This window comes from Schistocerca serialis, chromosome 1 (genome assembly GCF_023864345.2).
Source record: "Schistocerca serialis cubense isolate TAMUIC-IGC-003099 chromosome 1, iqSchSeri2.2, whole genome shotgun sequence".
Taxonomy (NCBI): Eukaryota; Metazoa; Arthropoda; class Insecta; order Orthoptera; family Acrididae; genus Schistocerca; species Schistocerca serialis.
The window spans coordinates 931,473,508-931,490,200 of NC_064638.1; the positions used below are offsets into that span (position 1 = coordinate 931,473,508).

At 38.3% G+C, this 16,693-nt stretch overlaps 1 protein-coding gene across 2 annotated transcripts in view; it reads left to right on the forward strand.

Moving 5' to 3' along the window:
* The window catches only part of LOC126412478 (uncharacterized), a 106,392-nt gene extending 93,945 nt beyond the window's left edge, over positions 1 to 12,447 (forward strand). For both annotated transcript variants that reach the window (XM_050082100.1, XM_050082107.1), the window contains one exon: positions 11,651 to 12,447. In XM_050082100.1, coding sequence (XP_049938057.1) covers positions 11,651 to 12,040 — 390 coding nt within the window. In that variant the 3' untranslated portion in view covers positions 12,041 to 12,447. The remainder of the gene's footprint in view (positions 1 to 11,650) is intronic.
* Positions 12,448 to 16,693: the final 4,246 nt, after the last annotated feature.

Consider the following 16,693-nt stretch of genomic DNA (forward strand, 5'->3'; position numbering starts at 1 on the left):
ATAGCTTTCAACTGTGAAGCACAAGTAGCTGAAGGCGGAAACAAGAGTCATCTATAGAGCTGTGAGAAGGTGTTGCTGTAGAGAAGTTTACAAAATCACATTATAGACATGCAAAACACCTGCGCCCAGTGTACATAAACTGTCTGGAATATGGTACTTAAACAGAATGCATGTCATTTTAATTTATTACTTCTGAACTACTGACTCTGTTTGAAACATCTTTCATGGACATTATCGACATATACCTCTGGATGTATCTGCAAAATTATATAATTTTATGACACACAGTTCAGGAGATATGACAACATAACCATTGAGCTGCATGAAAACGAAACTGCAGAGTGAAATTTACAAGAGATATAGGTGAAATATCTGTACAGATATGTGTGAAACATCTTAAATATATACCGAGCGGGGTGGCGCAGTGATTAGACACTGGACTTGCATTCGGGAGGACGACGGTTCAATCCCGCGTCCGGCCATCCTGATTTAGGTTTTCCGTGATTTCCCTAAATCGCTCCAGGCAAATGCCGGGATGGTTCCCTTCAAAGGGCACGGCCGACTTCCTTCCCCGTCCCTCCCTAATCCGATGAGACCAATGACCTCGCTGTCTAGTCTCCTTCCCCAAACCAACCAACCATCTTAAATATATGTGACATGTGTATGCAGGCAAGAAGCTCCTCCTAAACTCCTGGGTCGATTTCAGCCAAATCTGGTACACATATTACTTACTATCTGGAAAGAAATACCATGGGTAAGAATCAAGTCACCTCCTTGAGTGTGGTGGTGGGGGGGAAGAGGGGGGCAATAACATGGCGAGACGAGGAGGAAGAGGAGATAGACAGCCAGAGAGGGGGAAGGAGGTAATGGACATCAACAAAGCATGTGGGGAGGGGCAGGAGGAGTTGTATATGGAGTATGATGGGAGCGGGGGATAAGCGCTAGCAGAAGACTGTAATAAATACATACCATTCTCCGCTGCAAACTACCTAATATATGAACTTCTCAGGATGTAAATGCTGTACAAGTGCTCGGTTCTTGTGCTGGTGACAATGCTGTTGCGCATAAGCAGTTGATTCTTACTGCTCACTTAGCTTTAACATGTTGTAATTTTCCATCTTGCTGTCTGCTTCCTTTTCATTTCCTGATGTTTCTCCACGTTTATTTATTCAGTTATGTTGTGTGTTCATCCCCACCCCGCACCACCACCACCACCACCACCACCACCCTTTGTACCTTTGTATTTTCTTGCTATGCCTAGGGTACGGTGCCCCAGCATTGAATTATCAGTACTTATGCATAACTAATTTTGGAAAATTATCATTAAACAAAAAGAGATCTGTATGTACAATGAGAGGCAAAAAGGATGCCTGACCTGAATAATTTAGAGTCCTAGAACAGAGCATTGTGCATGACCAAGTTCAGAAATGCTATTGTTCACAACTCTAGCAATCTGTGGAGCTTCAACTTGAAATTTACATCATCAAATAGTTAGAATACAGTATATACCACAATTCATTGCAATTTAACTCGCCATATAATTTCTTTTGAAAATTATTATTCGAACACTTAGTAAGGGTTGAAATACAAGAACTCCACAATGACGACGAGTGTTTCACTTCTGTTCCAATGGCTGAGTGGATAGGCTGACGGTTTATGAACATAAAGGACGAGTGTTTGAATCTAACTGGAGTCAGTTGTCTTTTGTTTTCTTTTTATTTATTTATTTATTTATTTATTTAGACCTTTACCGGTAATATTTTAAGCCTTAATTCTCGACAAAATGTGCATTGTAGGTTTTTCTAGGTTCCACATTCTTTCAAAATATTCCATTTTATAATAGTCTAAAATTTTAACAAACAGACAAATGGTCATAGTAAAAAAATTGAAAATGGGTGTATTTATTTGTAATTACTTTGACCACCACCTGCTGTGTGTATAGTTTTCAGCTAAGAGAAATCAGCTGATTGGAGTACGTCATAGGTCTATTTCAAAGTGGCTGATATGATTGTTCGCGAGTGAATAATTGCTCTCTTTGAAAATGGTGTTAGTGCATCTGAGGCAGGACGTCGTCGTGGTGTTGATGCTTCCACCAGCAAAGAGAAGGATTAGACAATTTAGAGATAATATGTCAGGCAGTGAGAAGTCCAATACCTGGAAGACCACAAGTCTCTACATGGGGACAAGATGAAGAATTGGTCAGGGTGGCCCAGAATGCTCCTTTGTTTCTTGTCCGGGAAGTAAGAAGAGCGTCACATTTAATGGGCTCATCAAGAACTGCTCTCTGATCAGAAGATTAAAGGCCACAGAATCGGATCCCATTGTGCTCTTATCAAAAAACCGTTGTCAGACGAACAAGCCCTGTATTGACTAGCAGTTGTGAGTTCCTGGGAAGATGTCAAGGAAAGTAATTTTTTCTGACAAGTGCACAATTGAATCCACAAGCAGCGGTCCTATTCTTGTTTACCACACAGATGGGCAGTAATATGATGCGCACTTCATGGCCACATGCTCTAGAAGTGGAAATTTTGGGGTTGGATGTCTTGCGTGGGTGCAGGAACTTCATAATGTATCCATGGCAAGTTCAATTCAGCATGCTATGAACATTTCCTTGAAAACTTAAACATTCCTGGAGTGCCCTGAAGGACGTCTCCCTTACCATCATGATAATCATCCATCACATAACTGGTTTCAAAGGAGGGAGAATATTATTCAGTGTCTTCTGTGGCCTCCAAAGTCACCTTATCTCAGTCCCACAGAGCATGTTTGGGCTCAGCTTAAGAAGACTTTGTGGGACAGTTGGCCAGACCATCCTCCAGAAACTGTGTGAATGCCATATGGGATTTGGTTCATTTTTCGTGAGAGAGAATTGCCATGGACGAGGACTTTTTCCACAGATTTGTCATTTCTACACCTTGAAGCACCCAAGCTGTTGTTGATGCCAATGGCATGTGGACAAAATACTGAAGCTATATGTAACCTGCTCTTCATTTTATTTCATTTCATTTTTCTGTAAAAGACCTAAATTGTTAGTAGGCCAACAGTATTAATTTCAAAATACATGTCCAATTGCTACTATATTATTTGTATTTTTATGGGAGGTCAGATGAATATCACCTTCCAAGAAAGATTATGTTTAAACGTAAAATTCAGAAACTATAATTACTTATTTACTGAAGAGAATATTGAAAAAATTTAAAAAAAGAAAATACAATGTAATAACAAAAAGTAAATAAAGCAAGAAACATTTGTGATGCAATAAAAAAAAGGCTGCCATGAGATTCTATCTGACACATACTACAGCTACCAGTACAGTAAGCTGACATGCTACCAAGGAGTTACCAATCTCTTCTTTTTAGCGTAACGGTCGAATAGGCCTACTGTGGTTGAACAGATATAGAGCTGGAAACAACAGATACTGGAAAGCACATCCACTCACTCGTATAGGCCGTGCGTAAGGATGTAGAGAAATATGCCAGTCAGCTGATAGCTTCTCTTAACTGGCGGTCAAAGTAATTACAAATAAATACATACATTTTCAAATGTTTTTACTATGACCATTTTTCTGTTCGTTTAAAGATTAGACTATTATAAAATGGAAGCTTTTGAAAGAATGTGGAACCTAGAAAAGCCTATAACTGCACAATTTGTAGAGAATTAATGTGTAAAATATCACTATCACGGGTCTAAATAAATAAAAAAAAAAAAGACAATTGATTCCAGTTGGATTTGAATGCTCATCCTTTACATTCATAAGCCGCCAGCGTCTCCACTCAGCCGGGGTCCCACATCCATTGTAGTTTCATGATAAGATGTACCAGAACAAACTCATCAACAGCTATTAGTTCGCATCTTTTATTAATTGTGTTGGCCCTGAAAAGGGCCTCTCTGGTAGCTGGAACATTGTTTACAAAAGCAGGTGCTCTGACTGTCGACACTCTGACACGACACAAGCTTGGTAATGAACTGTGTTTTGCGAACTCTTTAAAAGATTTCTGGCAGTGCCCTGATGTGATTGGTGGCATGTTGAATGCGATCCATTAGTTCCTCTTCGTTTCTAGGTGGTTCGCATCCGGCTGGGTGAACTAGAACCTTGAAGAAGCCCCACAGGAAAAAATCCAGTGGTGTGAGGTCTGGTGATTGCGGGGGCCGTGTCCTACAAGCACCTCTTCCAATTACCTGGCCATGTTCATTTAAATATCTGTGCACAGCATGATTGTTATGTACGGGCGCTCCATCATGCTGCAACCACATGTGTAGCCGTATGTGCAGGGAACATCTTCCAGCAGGCCAGGTAGAGTTTCTTGTAAAAAGTGAAAGTAATTTGCCCAGTAATTTCAGGAGGTAGATGGATCGGACCAATCAGATGGTCACCCACAATACCATGCCCAAATGTTGAGCGAAAATCATTCCTGTTGTCTTTGGATGTACGTGAAGTGAGGATTTCCCTTGCCCAGTAATGAACAGTTAGTGTGTTGTAAAAGCCATCCCGACAGAAGGTGCACTCGTTGGTAAACACCACAATGACGGGAAAGTCGGGATCTCGTGCAACATGTCGCAGAAACCACCAGCAAAACCCTAGCCTGTGTTCATAGTCCACTTCAGGATTTAGGTCTTGGAAAGGGTGGAAACTATATGGATGCTGGCTGTCATCCCTCAAAACCTCCCAGATTAACCAGTGAGTGACCCGTATGTCGTATCCAACCGCTCAAGTACTTTTTGTAGGAGCTTCCTTGAAGCACTCGAGAACAGTCTCTTCAAATGCAACATCCCGTCATGTTCGAGGTTTTCAGCATCAACACGATATCCTGCTAACAAGCCTGTTACGCCAAGTTGCTGGTGAATTTCTATAAATGTTTGTGGGTGTGGGTGGCATCTTGCTGGGTACCATTCCTCATACAATAAATTGTCAAGTTTTATGCACGTTACCGTCGGCTAGTCCATAAATGAAAACTGTATCTTGTTGTTTTTCGAATGAATACTCTGCCTCTATGCTTACTGTATGACTAAATTATAAGTGACGTGTGTGCGTTCTCCGAAGTGAAGCTTATGTGTGAATGCCTCTGATGTGGTGGAGATAAACAGCAGACCTTTTTGACACGTGTGTATCACATTGGGGCAGTGATGGGGCGAGGGATGTTTGTATGTGTGAACTGACAACCATGGCGCTGCCTGTCAACTGACAAATGACAACAGGGCAATCTCACAGCGAATCAGAGCACATGGTGCCAAGTTTCCGTGGTTTAAAAATGGTGCATTGTCGACCTACACAACATTAGTAATTTTGGTTTGTACTGGTAACAGCTATCCAGAGTTAAAGTTTCATAACATAGTTTTTCTTCACCCTGTATATGTGTATGTTTGGATCAATTTCAACCAAATTTTACACAGAAACAGCAGGTGTCATGAGTATCAGCACTGTAGGGTTTATAACCTCCTAATAGGAAGGAGATAGGGCAAAAACATGTTTTTCCCAGTCCCTGACATATAGGCTGTTGTTCACAACAGGCATGTTTTGTGGGAACAGGACTGGCTGCCCCATTGACCTGCACGACAGACGTGTTGTGTTGTAGTGTCAGTGACAGTGATCATAAGGCTGTGACAGCATCTATGAAGACGGGTCCTACAAGGAATGTTAATAAAGGAAGGAAGATATATTTGCTCAGCAAGGGTGACAGGATACAAATTTCAGAATATCTCAGCAGTCAGCATCAAATATTCAGTGATGAGGATGAAGAAGTGGAGAACAAATGGAAAAAAATTCAAAGGCATTATTCAATGTTCCCTAGAGAAGTATGTTCCGAGTAAGGTTTTAAAGGATGGGAAAGATCCACCATGGTTTAATAGCCATGTTAGAAAAGTGCTATGTAAACAAAGAGCACTTCATCACAGATTCATGAGGAGTAAAAACATAGCTGACAAACAAAAGCTGAAAGAAGCGAAAATGAGCATTAGGAGAGCAATGAGAGAAGCGGTTAATGATTTTGAAAATAACACGTTGTAAACCGACCTCAGTAAAAACCCTGAGAGATTTTGGTCGTATGTAAAATCAGTAAGTGGGTCAAAATCATCTATTCATTCTCTCAGTGACTACACCAGCACCGAAACGGAAGATAATAGAGAGAAAGCCAAAATAATGATTCCGTCTTCCGAAGTTGTTTCACTGTGGAAGATCGTAATACTGTCCCTCCTTTCAATTGTTGTAGAAATGTCGAAATGACACATATTGAGATGACCGGTCGCAGAATTGAAAAGCAACTACAATTTCTAGTAGTGGAAAGGTGTCCAGGACCAGATGAGATACCTATAAGACACTGTAAAGATTATGCGAAAGAATTTGCTCCCCTTCTTGCAGTTATTTATCGTAGATCGCTTGAGCAATGAAAGGTACATAATGACTGGAAAAAAGCGCAGGTCATTCCCGTTTTTAAGAAAGGCCATAAGACAGATCCACACAATTATAGACCGATATTGTTGACGTCAATCTGTTGTAGAGTTATGGAATATGTTTTATGCTCAAGAATTATGGCATTTTTTGGAAAATGAATATCTTTTAAAAATTAACATGGAGTCTGCAAACAGAGATCCTGTGAAACTCGGCTCACTCTGTTCCTCCATGAGATCCACAGCACAGTGGACAATGGTGCACAAGTTGATACCATGTTCCTTGATTTCAGTAAGGCCTTCAACACTGTTACGCATTGCCATTTAATTGGGGGGAGGGGGGGAGAATGAAATTATGGAGTCTCGGAGCAGACTTGCGATTGGATTCAAGACTTTCTTGCAGATATAACTCAACATGTTGCTCTTGACGGAACTAAATTGACAGATGTGAAGGTAATATCTGGAGTGCCCACCCGGATAGCTGTGCAGTCTTAATACGCTGCTTCCTGAGCGGGAAGGGATGCCAGTCCCCTGCACGAATCTGCCTGATGGATTAGTGTTGAGCCCCAGTGTGCCGGCAAGCCTGTGGATGGTTTTTAAGGCGGTTTTCCATCTGTCTCGGCGAATGCAGGCTGGTGTCCCTTATTCTGCCTCAGTTACAATATGTCGGTGATGGACTGCTGTGGCATGTTGTGGGGTTGTGAACCACTGAGGGCTACTGCGAGGCGAAGCCTCTCCATCGTTTCTAGGTCCCCGGTTTAATTCTCAACACACAGTCCAATATCCGCAGCACCACAGGGAAGTGTGATAGAACCATTGCTGTTTACAATATAAAATATAAACGATCTTGTAGAAAGCATCAAATGCTCTTTAAGGCTATTCGCAGATGATGCAGTTGTCTATACCAAAGTAACACCACCAGAAGATAGTAAGAATTTGCAGAACGACTTGCAGAGAATTGATGAATGGTGCAGGCTCTGGCAGTTGACCCTGAACGTAAATAAATGTAACATATGGCGCATACATAGGAAAAGAAATCCACAACTGTGCAGCTACACTATTGATAACAAACAGCTGGAGACAGGGTCTGCCGTAAAATATCTCGGTGTAACTATCCAGAGTGACCTTAAGTGGAATGACCATATAAAACAAATAGTGGGAAAAGCAGACACCAGACTCAGATTCATTGGAAGAATCTCAAGGAAGTGTAACTCATTCACGAAAGAAGTGGCTTATAAGGCACTTGTTTATCCGATTCTTGAGTATTGTTCATCTGTCTGGGATCCCTATCACGTAGAACTGATAGATGAGGTAGAGAAGATCCAATGAAGAGCGGCGCATTTCTTCACAGGATCGTTTAGCTGGCGAGAGAACATCACAGAGATGCTAAACAAACTCCAGTGGCAGAAGTTACAAGAGAGGCATTGTGGATCACGGAGAGATTGAAATTCTGGAACAGCACTTTTCATGAGGAGTTGGAAGATAGCAATGGAAAGATGATACTAGGCTCGGCCCAGTAGGAGCATCAGGAAACAACCAGTTTACTTTTTGATCACACCATATATTTTTGTAGACACATTCAGTGGCAGATGTGGATACTGTCTGCCAAAAGTGTTGCGAATAGAGTTTGTAGCAATGAATTAATAAACTTAAACATCATGTTTCACGTGGCAGTTTTACCGCAAGAACAGCAGAAATGTACTAAGCAGTAAATTTTTTCCTTTCATAATTTTTGTGGGGGTTGTTAGTGAGAAACAAAAATGTTTGAAATATGTGTAAAATTTGTTGCAAGTCTCTTACCTGCTCTGATTCTCAAATACTGAATGACCAAAGTATAGTTATCGTCTCTACTCATGTAGTCACAATTATTCTTAAGGCTGTTGAAGCATTCCACAAAAGCTACTTGTGACTTCCCTTGTCACTGCTAGAGTAAGAGTGACTTCAGGCTACATTGGATCCTTTCTAAATTAGTAACAAAAGAATGGTTCAAATGGCTCTGAGCACTATGGGACTCGACTTCTGAGGTCATTAGTCCCCTAGAACTTAGAACTAGTTAAACCTAACTAACCTAAGGACATCACACACATCCATGCCCGAAGCAGGATTCGAACCTGCGACTGTAGCGGTCTCGCAGTCCCAGACTGCAGCGCCTAGAACCGCACGGCCACATCGGCCGCCAAATTAGTAACAAATTTTCAGTGATATATTACATATTATCATGTCCAATGGTGAAAAACAAAGCCTCACAGTACCAAATCAGATGATTTGGTGTGATAATTGATGTCATTGTTCACAATGTTGTTCCACCCACGGGTGATTTTAAAGTGGCCAAAATTAGGCTAAAAGACAGTTCCGTATCCTGTTGCTATATTTGTTTGAAATTATAGTGACAGTAAAATCCATTGACTGCTCATGCAAAATTTTACCAATATGCTACAGTGTGGTGCCTAAAACAAGGGTAGTAATCATAACTAAATAGAATATAGGAATTTCACGAATACCCTTCCCCCAAGCTCACTAAGGTGAAATATTCTAGTAGCTTGAAAGGAGCATCTTCCTCTTTGTACTCATGTAGTTTTAGCCAGATTGGTTAACCTCGTTTCATACTCCCTACATCTCCATCTGCATCTATACTCTGTGAACCGCCATGAGGTACAGGGCATAGAGTACATTCCATTGTACCAGTTAGTAAGGTTTCTTCCTGTTCTATTCATGTAGAGAGCGCAGAAAGAATGATTTTGTGAATGCCTCTGTGTGTGCAGTAATTATTCTAATCTTATCCTCACAAACCCTATGTGAGTGATTTGTAGGGGGTTGTAGTATATCCCTAGAGTAATCATTTAAAGCTGGTTCTTGAAACTTTGTTAATAGACTTTCTCAGGATGGTTTACGTTTCTCTTCAAGAGTATTCCAGTTCGGTTCCTTCAGTATCTCTGTGACTCTCTCCCATGGATCAAACAAACCTGTGATCATTCATGCTGCTTTATACATTTCATATCTCCTGTTAGGCCTATTTGGCCTGGGTCCCAGTATTCTAGGATGTGTTGCATGAGTGATTTGCAACAATCTCTTTTGTAAACTGATTGCCCTTCCCCAGTATTCTAACAATAAACCAAAGTCTACCACATGCTTTACCCAGGATTAAGGCTATGTGATCATTCCATTTCATATCCATACTGAGTTGGCTGATTCCAACACTGACTCGTTGAGATTATAGTCATAGGATACTATGTTTTTTGTTTTGTGAAGTGCACAATTGTGCATTTATGAACATTTAAAGCAATTTGCCAGTCTTTGCACCACTTTGAAATCTTATGAAGATCTGATTGGATATTTATGCAGTTTCTTTCAGATAATAATTCATTATAGGTAACTGCATCATCTGCAAAAAGCCTGATGTTACTAGTAATATTGTCTTCAAGGTCAGCAAGGCTGCCAACTGACTCCCATGATGAAGACTCTCCATCCAAGATAACATGCTCTGTCCTCCTTACTAAAAAGTCTTCAATCCAGTCACAAATTTCACTTGATACGCTAGATGATCAAACTCTTGACAACAAGTGTCCATGTGGTACTGCTTTTCGGAAATCAAGAAATACTGCATCTACCTAATGGCCTTGATACAAAGCTTTCACTGTGTCATGTGAGAAAAGTGCAGGTTGGGTCTCACATGATTGTTCTCATCGGAACCCATGCTGGTTAGCATAAAGGAGGTCATTCTGTTCTAGATACATAATTATCTGTGATTTCGGCATATGTTCTAAGATTCTACAGCAAGAATTATGATTCTCCTGTCGTTAGATTTACATTTGGGGAAGATCTACCTACTTCTTTAAAGCTCACTTTCTCCTCCAAAGATCTAGTGGCAAAGAGCCTTATTAGTGAAGCCTCTACGGAAAACACTTTCATACTAAAAACAGGTGGCATTCTCCACTTTTGCTGTATTAATTTTATTTGTGCACAGCTTGTTTCAGCCTATAGGCCATTATCAAGTGGTGATGTGGTTCAGCAATAGAAGACTATGCTGTATATATGGGAATGTCAGAATCTTTAAATTAGTGTTTTGTATTCATTTTGGTTCACAAGTGCTGCCTTGAACACTCACAAAGGTATTGTAATGTCAAACCAGCAAGACAGCATTGTAACAAATTGAAAAGATAAATTTAAAGACACTGACAGTTCGATATGTAAGGCATAGTATTATACTTCAGAACTTGTAAAATCACTTGAGAATGACCTAGAGGGCTGAAACCAGTCATGAACAAATAAAATTAATACAAGAAAAGTGGAAAATGCCACCTTCTTTTAATAAATTCGTTACTGTGGTACCCACTAAAAAAACGATAACATTTCATATGAAATTTGCTCATATACTTGCTTTATGACTATCTCTAGCCTGTTAATTTTGCATGTATATAAATTGAACTGTTGTTTATAATTAATTGTTTAACATTGTGAGGAATCAAACAAAATGAAGAAAAAAATGTAGGTGGCAACTGGAATCAAACTCAGGCCAAGGAATTATCAAACATTGTGGCTGACCTCTCACCTATAGAGGCATTACAACAGCTGCTCCTTCAATACCCCTCATACTCTACACTTGCTTAATATGTTACATGCAATTTTGAAGAAAAATACTGACCTGGTGCTGTGAGCAGTGTTGCACTCATAATGCCAGAAGAAATGACATCACATCAGAACATGTGTTTCGAAAACAGACAATTATGTCCCTTCTCTTTGTTAATCGAAGCGCTGATAATCATCATTTTAGCACTTGTTTTTGGTTTTTAGTTATCTCAGAAAGAGCCCAACAGAACATGTTTCTGTTCATTTTATTTGCATACCAGCATGCATTCAAAGAGAAATTACATAATTTTAGTGTGATATTTACACTGTGCTGTAGCACCTTAGTATATGATAACCAGTTGCCAGTAGTCACATCTATCTCCTGACAGAAGTAAGGAACCCCCAAATTTTAATTGAAATTGTACACTTGTTCAGCCAACCCTTGGCATTAACTAAGACATCCCCCACCATTGTACTCTGTCCATGCGCAAAGTAGTGACTGCTCTGTGCCATGTAGTAACTGATAATTACATAATGGTTCACAAAGCTGTGGACAGAACCAATCTGCAGCAGAAACATTCTGTAAACTATGTTGTACATTACATTTGGATCTGTTGCGTATTAATTATGGCTGTTGTGTTGTTAATAATATGCTTTATTAATAGTATGTGGCATTTAATTGCACTTCTTTCTCTTACAGACATCTCCTCATGAAAATTCTGTTAGTTCCAAATATCCGTTGAAGAGACCAAATGAACAGTTCTGTTGCAACTGTGCAAGAAGAGGCCATACGTCACTTAATTGCAAGTTTCCAAACAGTGAGACTTTTGATACGTATGATGCACAGTCAAGATCTCTGAACTTTAATGTATTTCCCTACAAAAACCATAAAAATAATGGCCATCACAATAAATTTTATGTTCCAAATATGAACAAAAAATTGAAGAAAAATAAAATAAATAACAATGTAACAATTGTAACAGATTCTGAATCATTCAATCACAGGAGAAAGAAGTTAACAAATACTGAAAGAAAAAGAATAAAAAAGAAACAAAAAAAGGTGTTGCAGAACAAAATGGCAAATACATAGCCTCATATAAACACAGATTTTGGTTATCTTCTTAGTGCAGAGTCAAAGGTACAGCTTCATGTACACATTGTTAGAACAGTTACAAACTTCTGAAGTAGCTATTTCTTCTGTGCTGAAGAAATATGCTAAAGAATTACTGTGATTTCCTTTTTAAATAAATTGAATGTATTTCAATTAGTTGCAGTCGCTTTAAAGTTAGGAAATATTTTCTGTACATAATATTTTATAGACTGCCCACTGTGAAAGTTCTGTCAGAAAAATATAGTTCATGGTGTTTATTGTTCTGCTCTTATTTATGGTTTCACATACCATAGTGGTCACTGTTAATGTTTGTTATTTCAGTTTCATTAGTAATATTGCACTAAAGTGCTTGTAAATAAATAATAAATATATTTTTTCAGTTGTAATTGGAGTACGACTATTTTTCCTGTCTTACGTATCTCAAATATACCTATACCTTAAAATCAATTGCACGGTGGTAAATATTTCAATTGAAGAGCATTTTTTCATTACTCGATAAATGCAAAAAAGTAAATTTTTGGGTAAATGCGTTTTTGAAATATCAGACCAAAATACTTATTACATAAACAAGATAATTTAACGTTTACACTGCCTTTGTAGCCATGGTTCTGACTATGTGTTTGACATCTCTAAAATATTCGTTGTTTATTTCAAAATAGAGGGACTAAGTTTCGAATAATTTTCAAAAGATGATGAATGCAAAGGTGAAAAAGACTGTTTTTTTAATATATTCATGCTACTTGTTTTTTCAGTTTTTTTTATTTTCTTTAATATTAATTATAAAGGGAGCTACATCATGGTTCATTTTACATTGAAAAATAATAATATACCACAATGTAACCCTTTAGTATAATACTTTTCCATAACTGTTTGATAAGCAGGAGTGCAAAATAGCAACGAACAGTATTGAAATACCATAGAAGATACTGGCCACAACAATACTAAATCAGAGATCTATTGATAACATTCAACAATGTCTTTATGAAACTCTTCTGCTCCTTCTTAAATTTTAAAATTCTTGAAACGTTTTAAGACATCCTTTTTCTTTTCCTAGCTGACCATGTTCTTCTTTACCAATGTGGCTGCTTTCCTCACTTTCTGGGCTGTAGTTTCTGGATTTCAACTTTTACAGGACTTCCATTATAAGTGTCCGATACTAACAACAAAAACTACTTAGACTTTTTGTAAGCAATCACTCGCTGAGCAGTTACCGTGAAAGGCATCGTAGAGCATGGCGTTTTTAGTGCACTGGAATTGAGGTCCTTTGTTTTCCAAACTTTATTTAATATCTTGACAATGCTGTGTTGTTCCAGCACTTTATAGTACTTTGTTGGTGAAATAATATGTTTTTATTGCTAGTAGTATTTATACACACTACAAAATGCCCTGTCAGGATTGTAGCTCTGACAACCAACAGGGAAAAATTGGTCCAGCTTATTAATTTTTCTGATCTGTTCCATGAAAGCCATTGGTGTACACATCATTACTCTGTTCTTAATTTGACTCGATTTTATTTCGACCATTTTGTAGCCCAGGCGCTGTAACGTTTCTGAGAAAATCCAGAAGAGCAGAAGCCACTTGGTTGCATCTTTTTAGTCCTGTTACAAGCCAAGAATAAAAAGCAGTCCTCTCCTATGACTGTGCTACAGAGTGACAAATTGTGTAGCCTAACCTGTCTTGAATAGAATAATTCACGTACAGAGAACTTTGGTATTGTATAATTCTGTTGTGTATCAACACATGTTTTAACCATATTTGGATTTTTCTTCTTCATTATTGCATAGAATGTTTTTTCCTAAGTTTGTACAACCTGTGGCTTGTTACTAATTAATTTGTTTTCTCCAGATCTTGTTCTTTTTGAGAATATGTCTTTGGACTCCCAGATGTTACTTGAATTATTGTAGCATATACAGGTAATGTCAGGCTATCTTTTTATCTTATGCTGTAGATTATTGAAATAGTATTTTTCCTTTCTACTTCTTTCTTGACATTCCTTCTCCCTGAAAAAGCTGGCTCGAACTGAGTAATAATTGGGGTTTAATATTTGATGTTGTAATTCATTTCTGTTGTTGGTGCTGGTGGCAAATGCTTGCCTATAGTTTATGTTCCTTAAAAACTTCTCACATTATCATTGACAGTGATGTCTCCCTTAAAGTCTCTCAGAAGCAAATCATTGTTCGCTGTTATCAACTTGACTGAGAGCATGTATCGAATTTTGCAGAAACCTGTTATTTCAACACCCTTAAAATCTGCTATGATCAGATTTTTGACAAAACTGTGTCAACAGGTCATGCAATGCAGCAATCTCAGTTTGTAACTATAAAGATCTAAGTTTTGAACAACTGGGCATTATTGACTTTTGAAAAAACACTTAATGGTTCTGTAAGGTGCAAAATTTTCTAATAACTTTATTATTCATTTGATTGCTGCAGGGACTGCAATGATACATGAAAATTATTTACAGTTGCTTCCATGTAGAAAATAAAGGTAAGTCAAATGGCAGCTCATTTACAGAAATTAACAGTCACAAAGCTATAGTTTTCTTGGTTTCTGTCAAGCTATTTTGTCATACTCTTCATTTACAAATTCTTTTATTGATTCTTTTTGAACCATGTAATGCATAGCTTTTCAAAAGGAAGGAAGGGAAGTCAAAGAGATTCCTCTTAATATTTTAGTAACCAGGAGTACTAATTCACACTACAGAAGGATGCAGAAAGGAATCAATTGTAGCACTGTCAAAGGAACCAGGAGGAAACTGTTTATTGCTAAAGAAATCATAAACTTACAGTATCATATAATCTTAACATGATAAATCCAATGATTTGACCCAGTGATCGTCATACTGTTGGCTTCATGCGGTTCGCGGTTTTCAGGCATACTTTAAAGTAATATTCATGTAGTAACGAAAAACCCAATCCAAAAAGCCAACTTGTGACGAGGCAAGCAGGGATAAATTTACTTCCCCTCTTGTTTTGCCATCTTCCTCCTCAAAATTCATTTTGTTTTTAACTAATTACCATTAACATATGTGAGTATAATCTGCATTTTCATAAAAAAAAAAAGGTCGGCCCTCGGTGTTAAAGAATATAACACGAGATCTAATTTAGTGCTTAGTTTTATGTATGTGATTGATTTTATAATTTAATTTGACTATTTGAAGTTAATACTTTCATTATAGGGTGAAATCAATAATTGTTTTGTAACTTAATTTTATTGTTGACATATAAACAAATATAAATTCTGTACTAATTATAAACATTTGTAAGACAAGATACTAATCTTAAAGGATCTATTTAGCTCTATTGAAAAACATGTTAGCAAAGCCAGTTCTTAATTAATTCCAAAGTAATCAACAGTTTTGTCAAAAGTATTGTTTGCATAATGATGTTTGTTGATTTCATCATTTAAACAAATAATTCATCTTAACTCTTGTAGTGGAAGATACTGTTAAAAAGAACCAATCTTTTGATGTATTCAGTTCATCTAATGAGTTAAGTTTTAGTTGTAGTTCTCTAAATTATGTTGTTGTTGTGGTCTTCAGTCCTGAGACTGGTTTGATGCAGCTCTCCATGCTACTCTATCCTGTGCAAGCTTCATCATCTCCCAGTACCTACTGCAGCCTACATCCTTCTGAATCTGCTTAGTGTATTCATCTCTTGGTCTCCCTCTAGGATTTTTACCCTCCACGCTGCCCTCCATTACTAAATTGGTGATCCCTTGATGCCTCAGAACATGTCCTACCAACTGATCCCTTCTTCTAGTCGAGTTGTGCCACAATCTCCTCTTCTCCCCAATTCTATTCATTACCTCCTCATTAGTTTTGTGATCTACCCAGCTAATCTTCAGCATTCTTCTGTAGCACCACATATCAAAAGCTTCTATTCTCTTCTTGTCCAAACTATTTTATCATCCATGTTTCACTTCCATACATGGCTACACTCCATACAAACGCTTTCAGAAGCGACTTCCTGACACTTAAAACAATACTCGATGTTAACAAATTTCTCTTCTTCAGAAACGCTTTCCTTGCCATTGCCGGTCTACATTTTATATCCTCTCTACTTCGTCCATCATCAGTATTTTGCTCCCCAAATAGCAAAACTCCTTTACTACTTTAAGTGTCTCATTTCCTAATCTAATTCCCTCAGCATCACCTGACTTAATTCGACTACATTCCATTATCATTGTTTTGCTTTTGTTGATGTTCGTCTTATATCCTCCATTCAAGACACTGTCCATTCCGTTCAACTGCTCTTCCAAGTCCTTTGCTGTCTCTGACAGAATTACAACGCCATCAGCGAACCTCAAAGTTTTTATTTCTTCTCCATGGATTTTAATACCTACTCCGAATTTTTCTGTTGTTTCCTTTACTGCTTGCTCAATATACAGATTGAATAACATGGGGGAGAGGCTACAACCCTGTCTCACACCCTTCCCAACCACTGCTTCCCTTTCATGTCCCTCGACCCTTATAACTGCCATCTGCTTTCTGTACAAATTGTAACTAGCCTTTCGCTCCCTGTATTTTACCCCTGACACCTTCAGAATTTGAAAGAGAGTATTCCAGGCAACATTGTCGAAAGCTTTCTCTAAGTCTACAAATACTAGAAACGTAGGTTTGCCTTTGCTTAA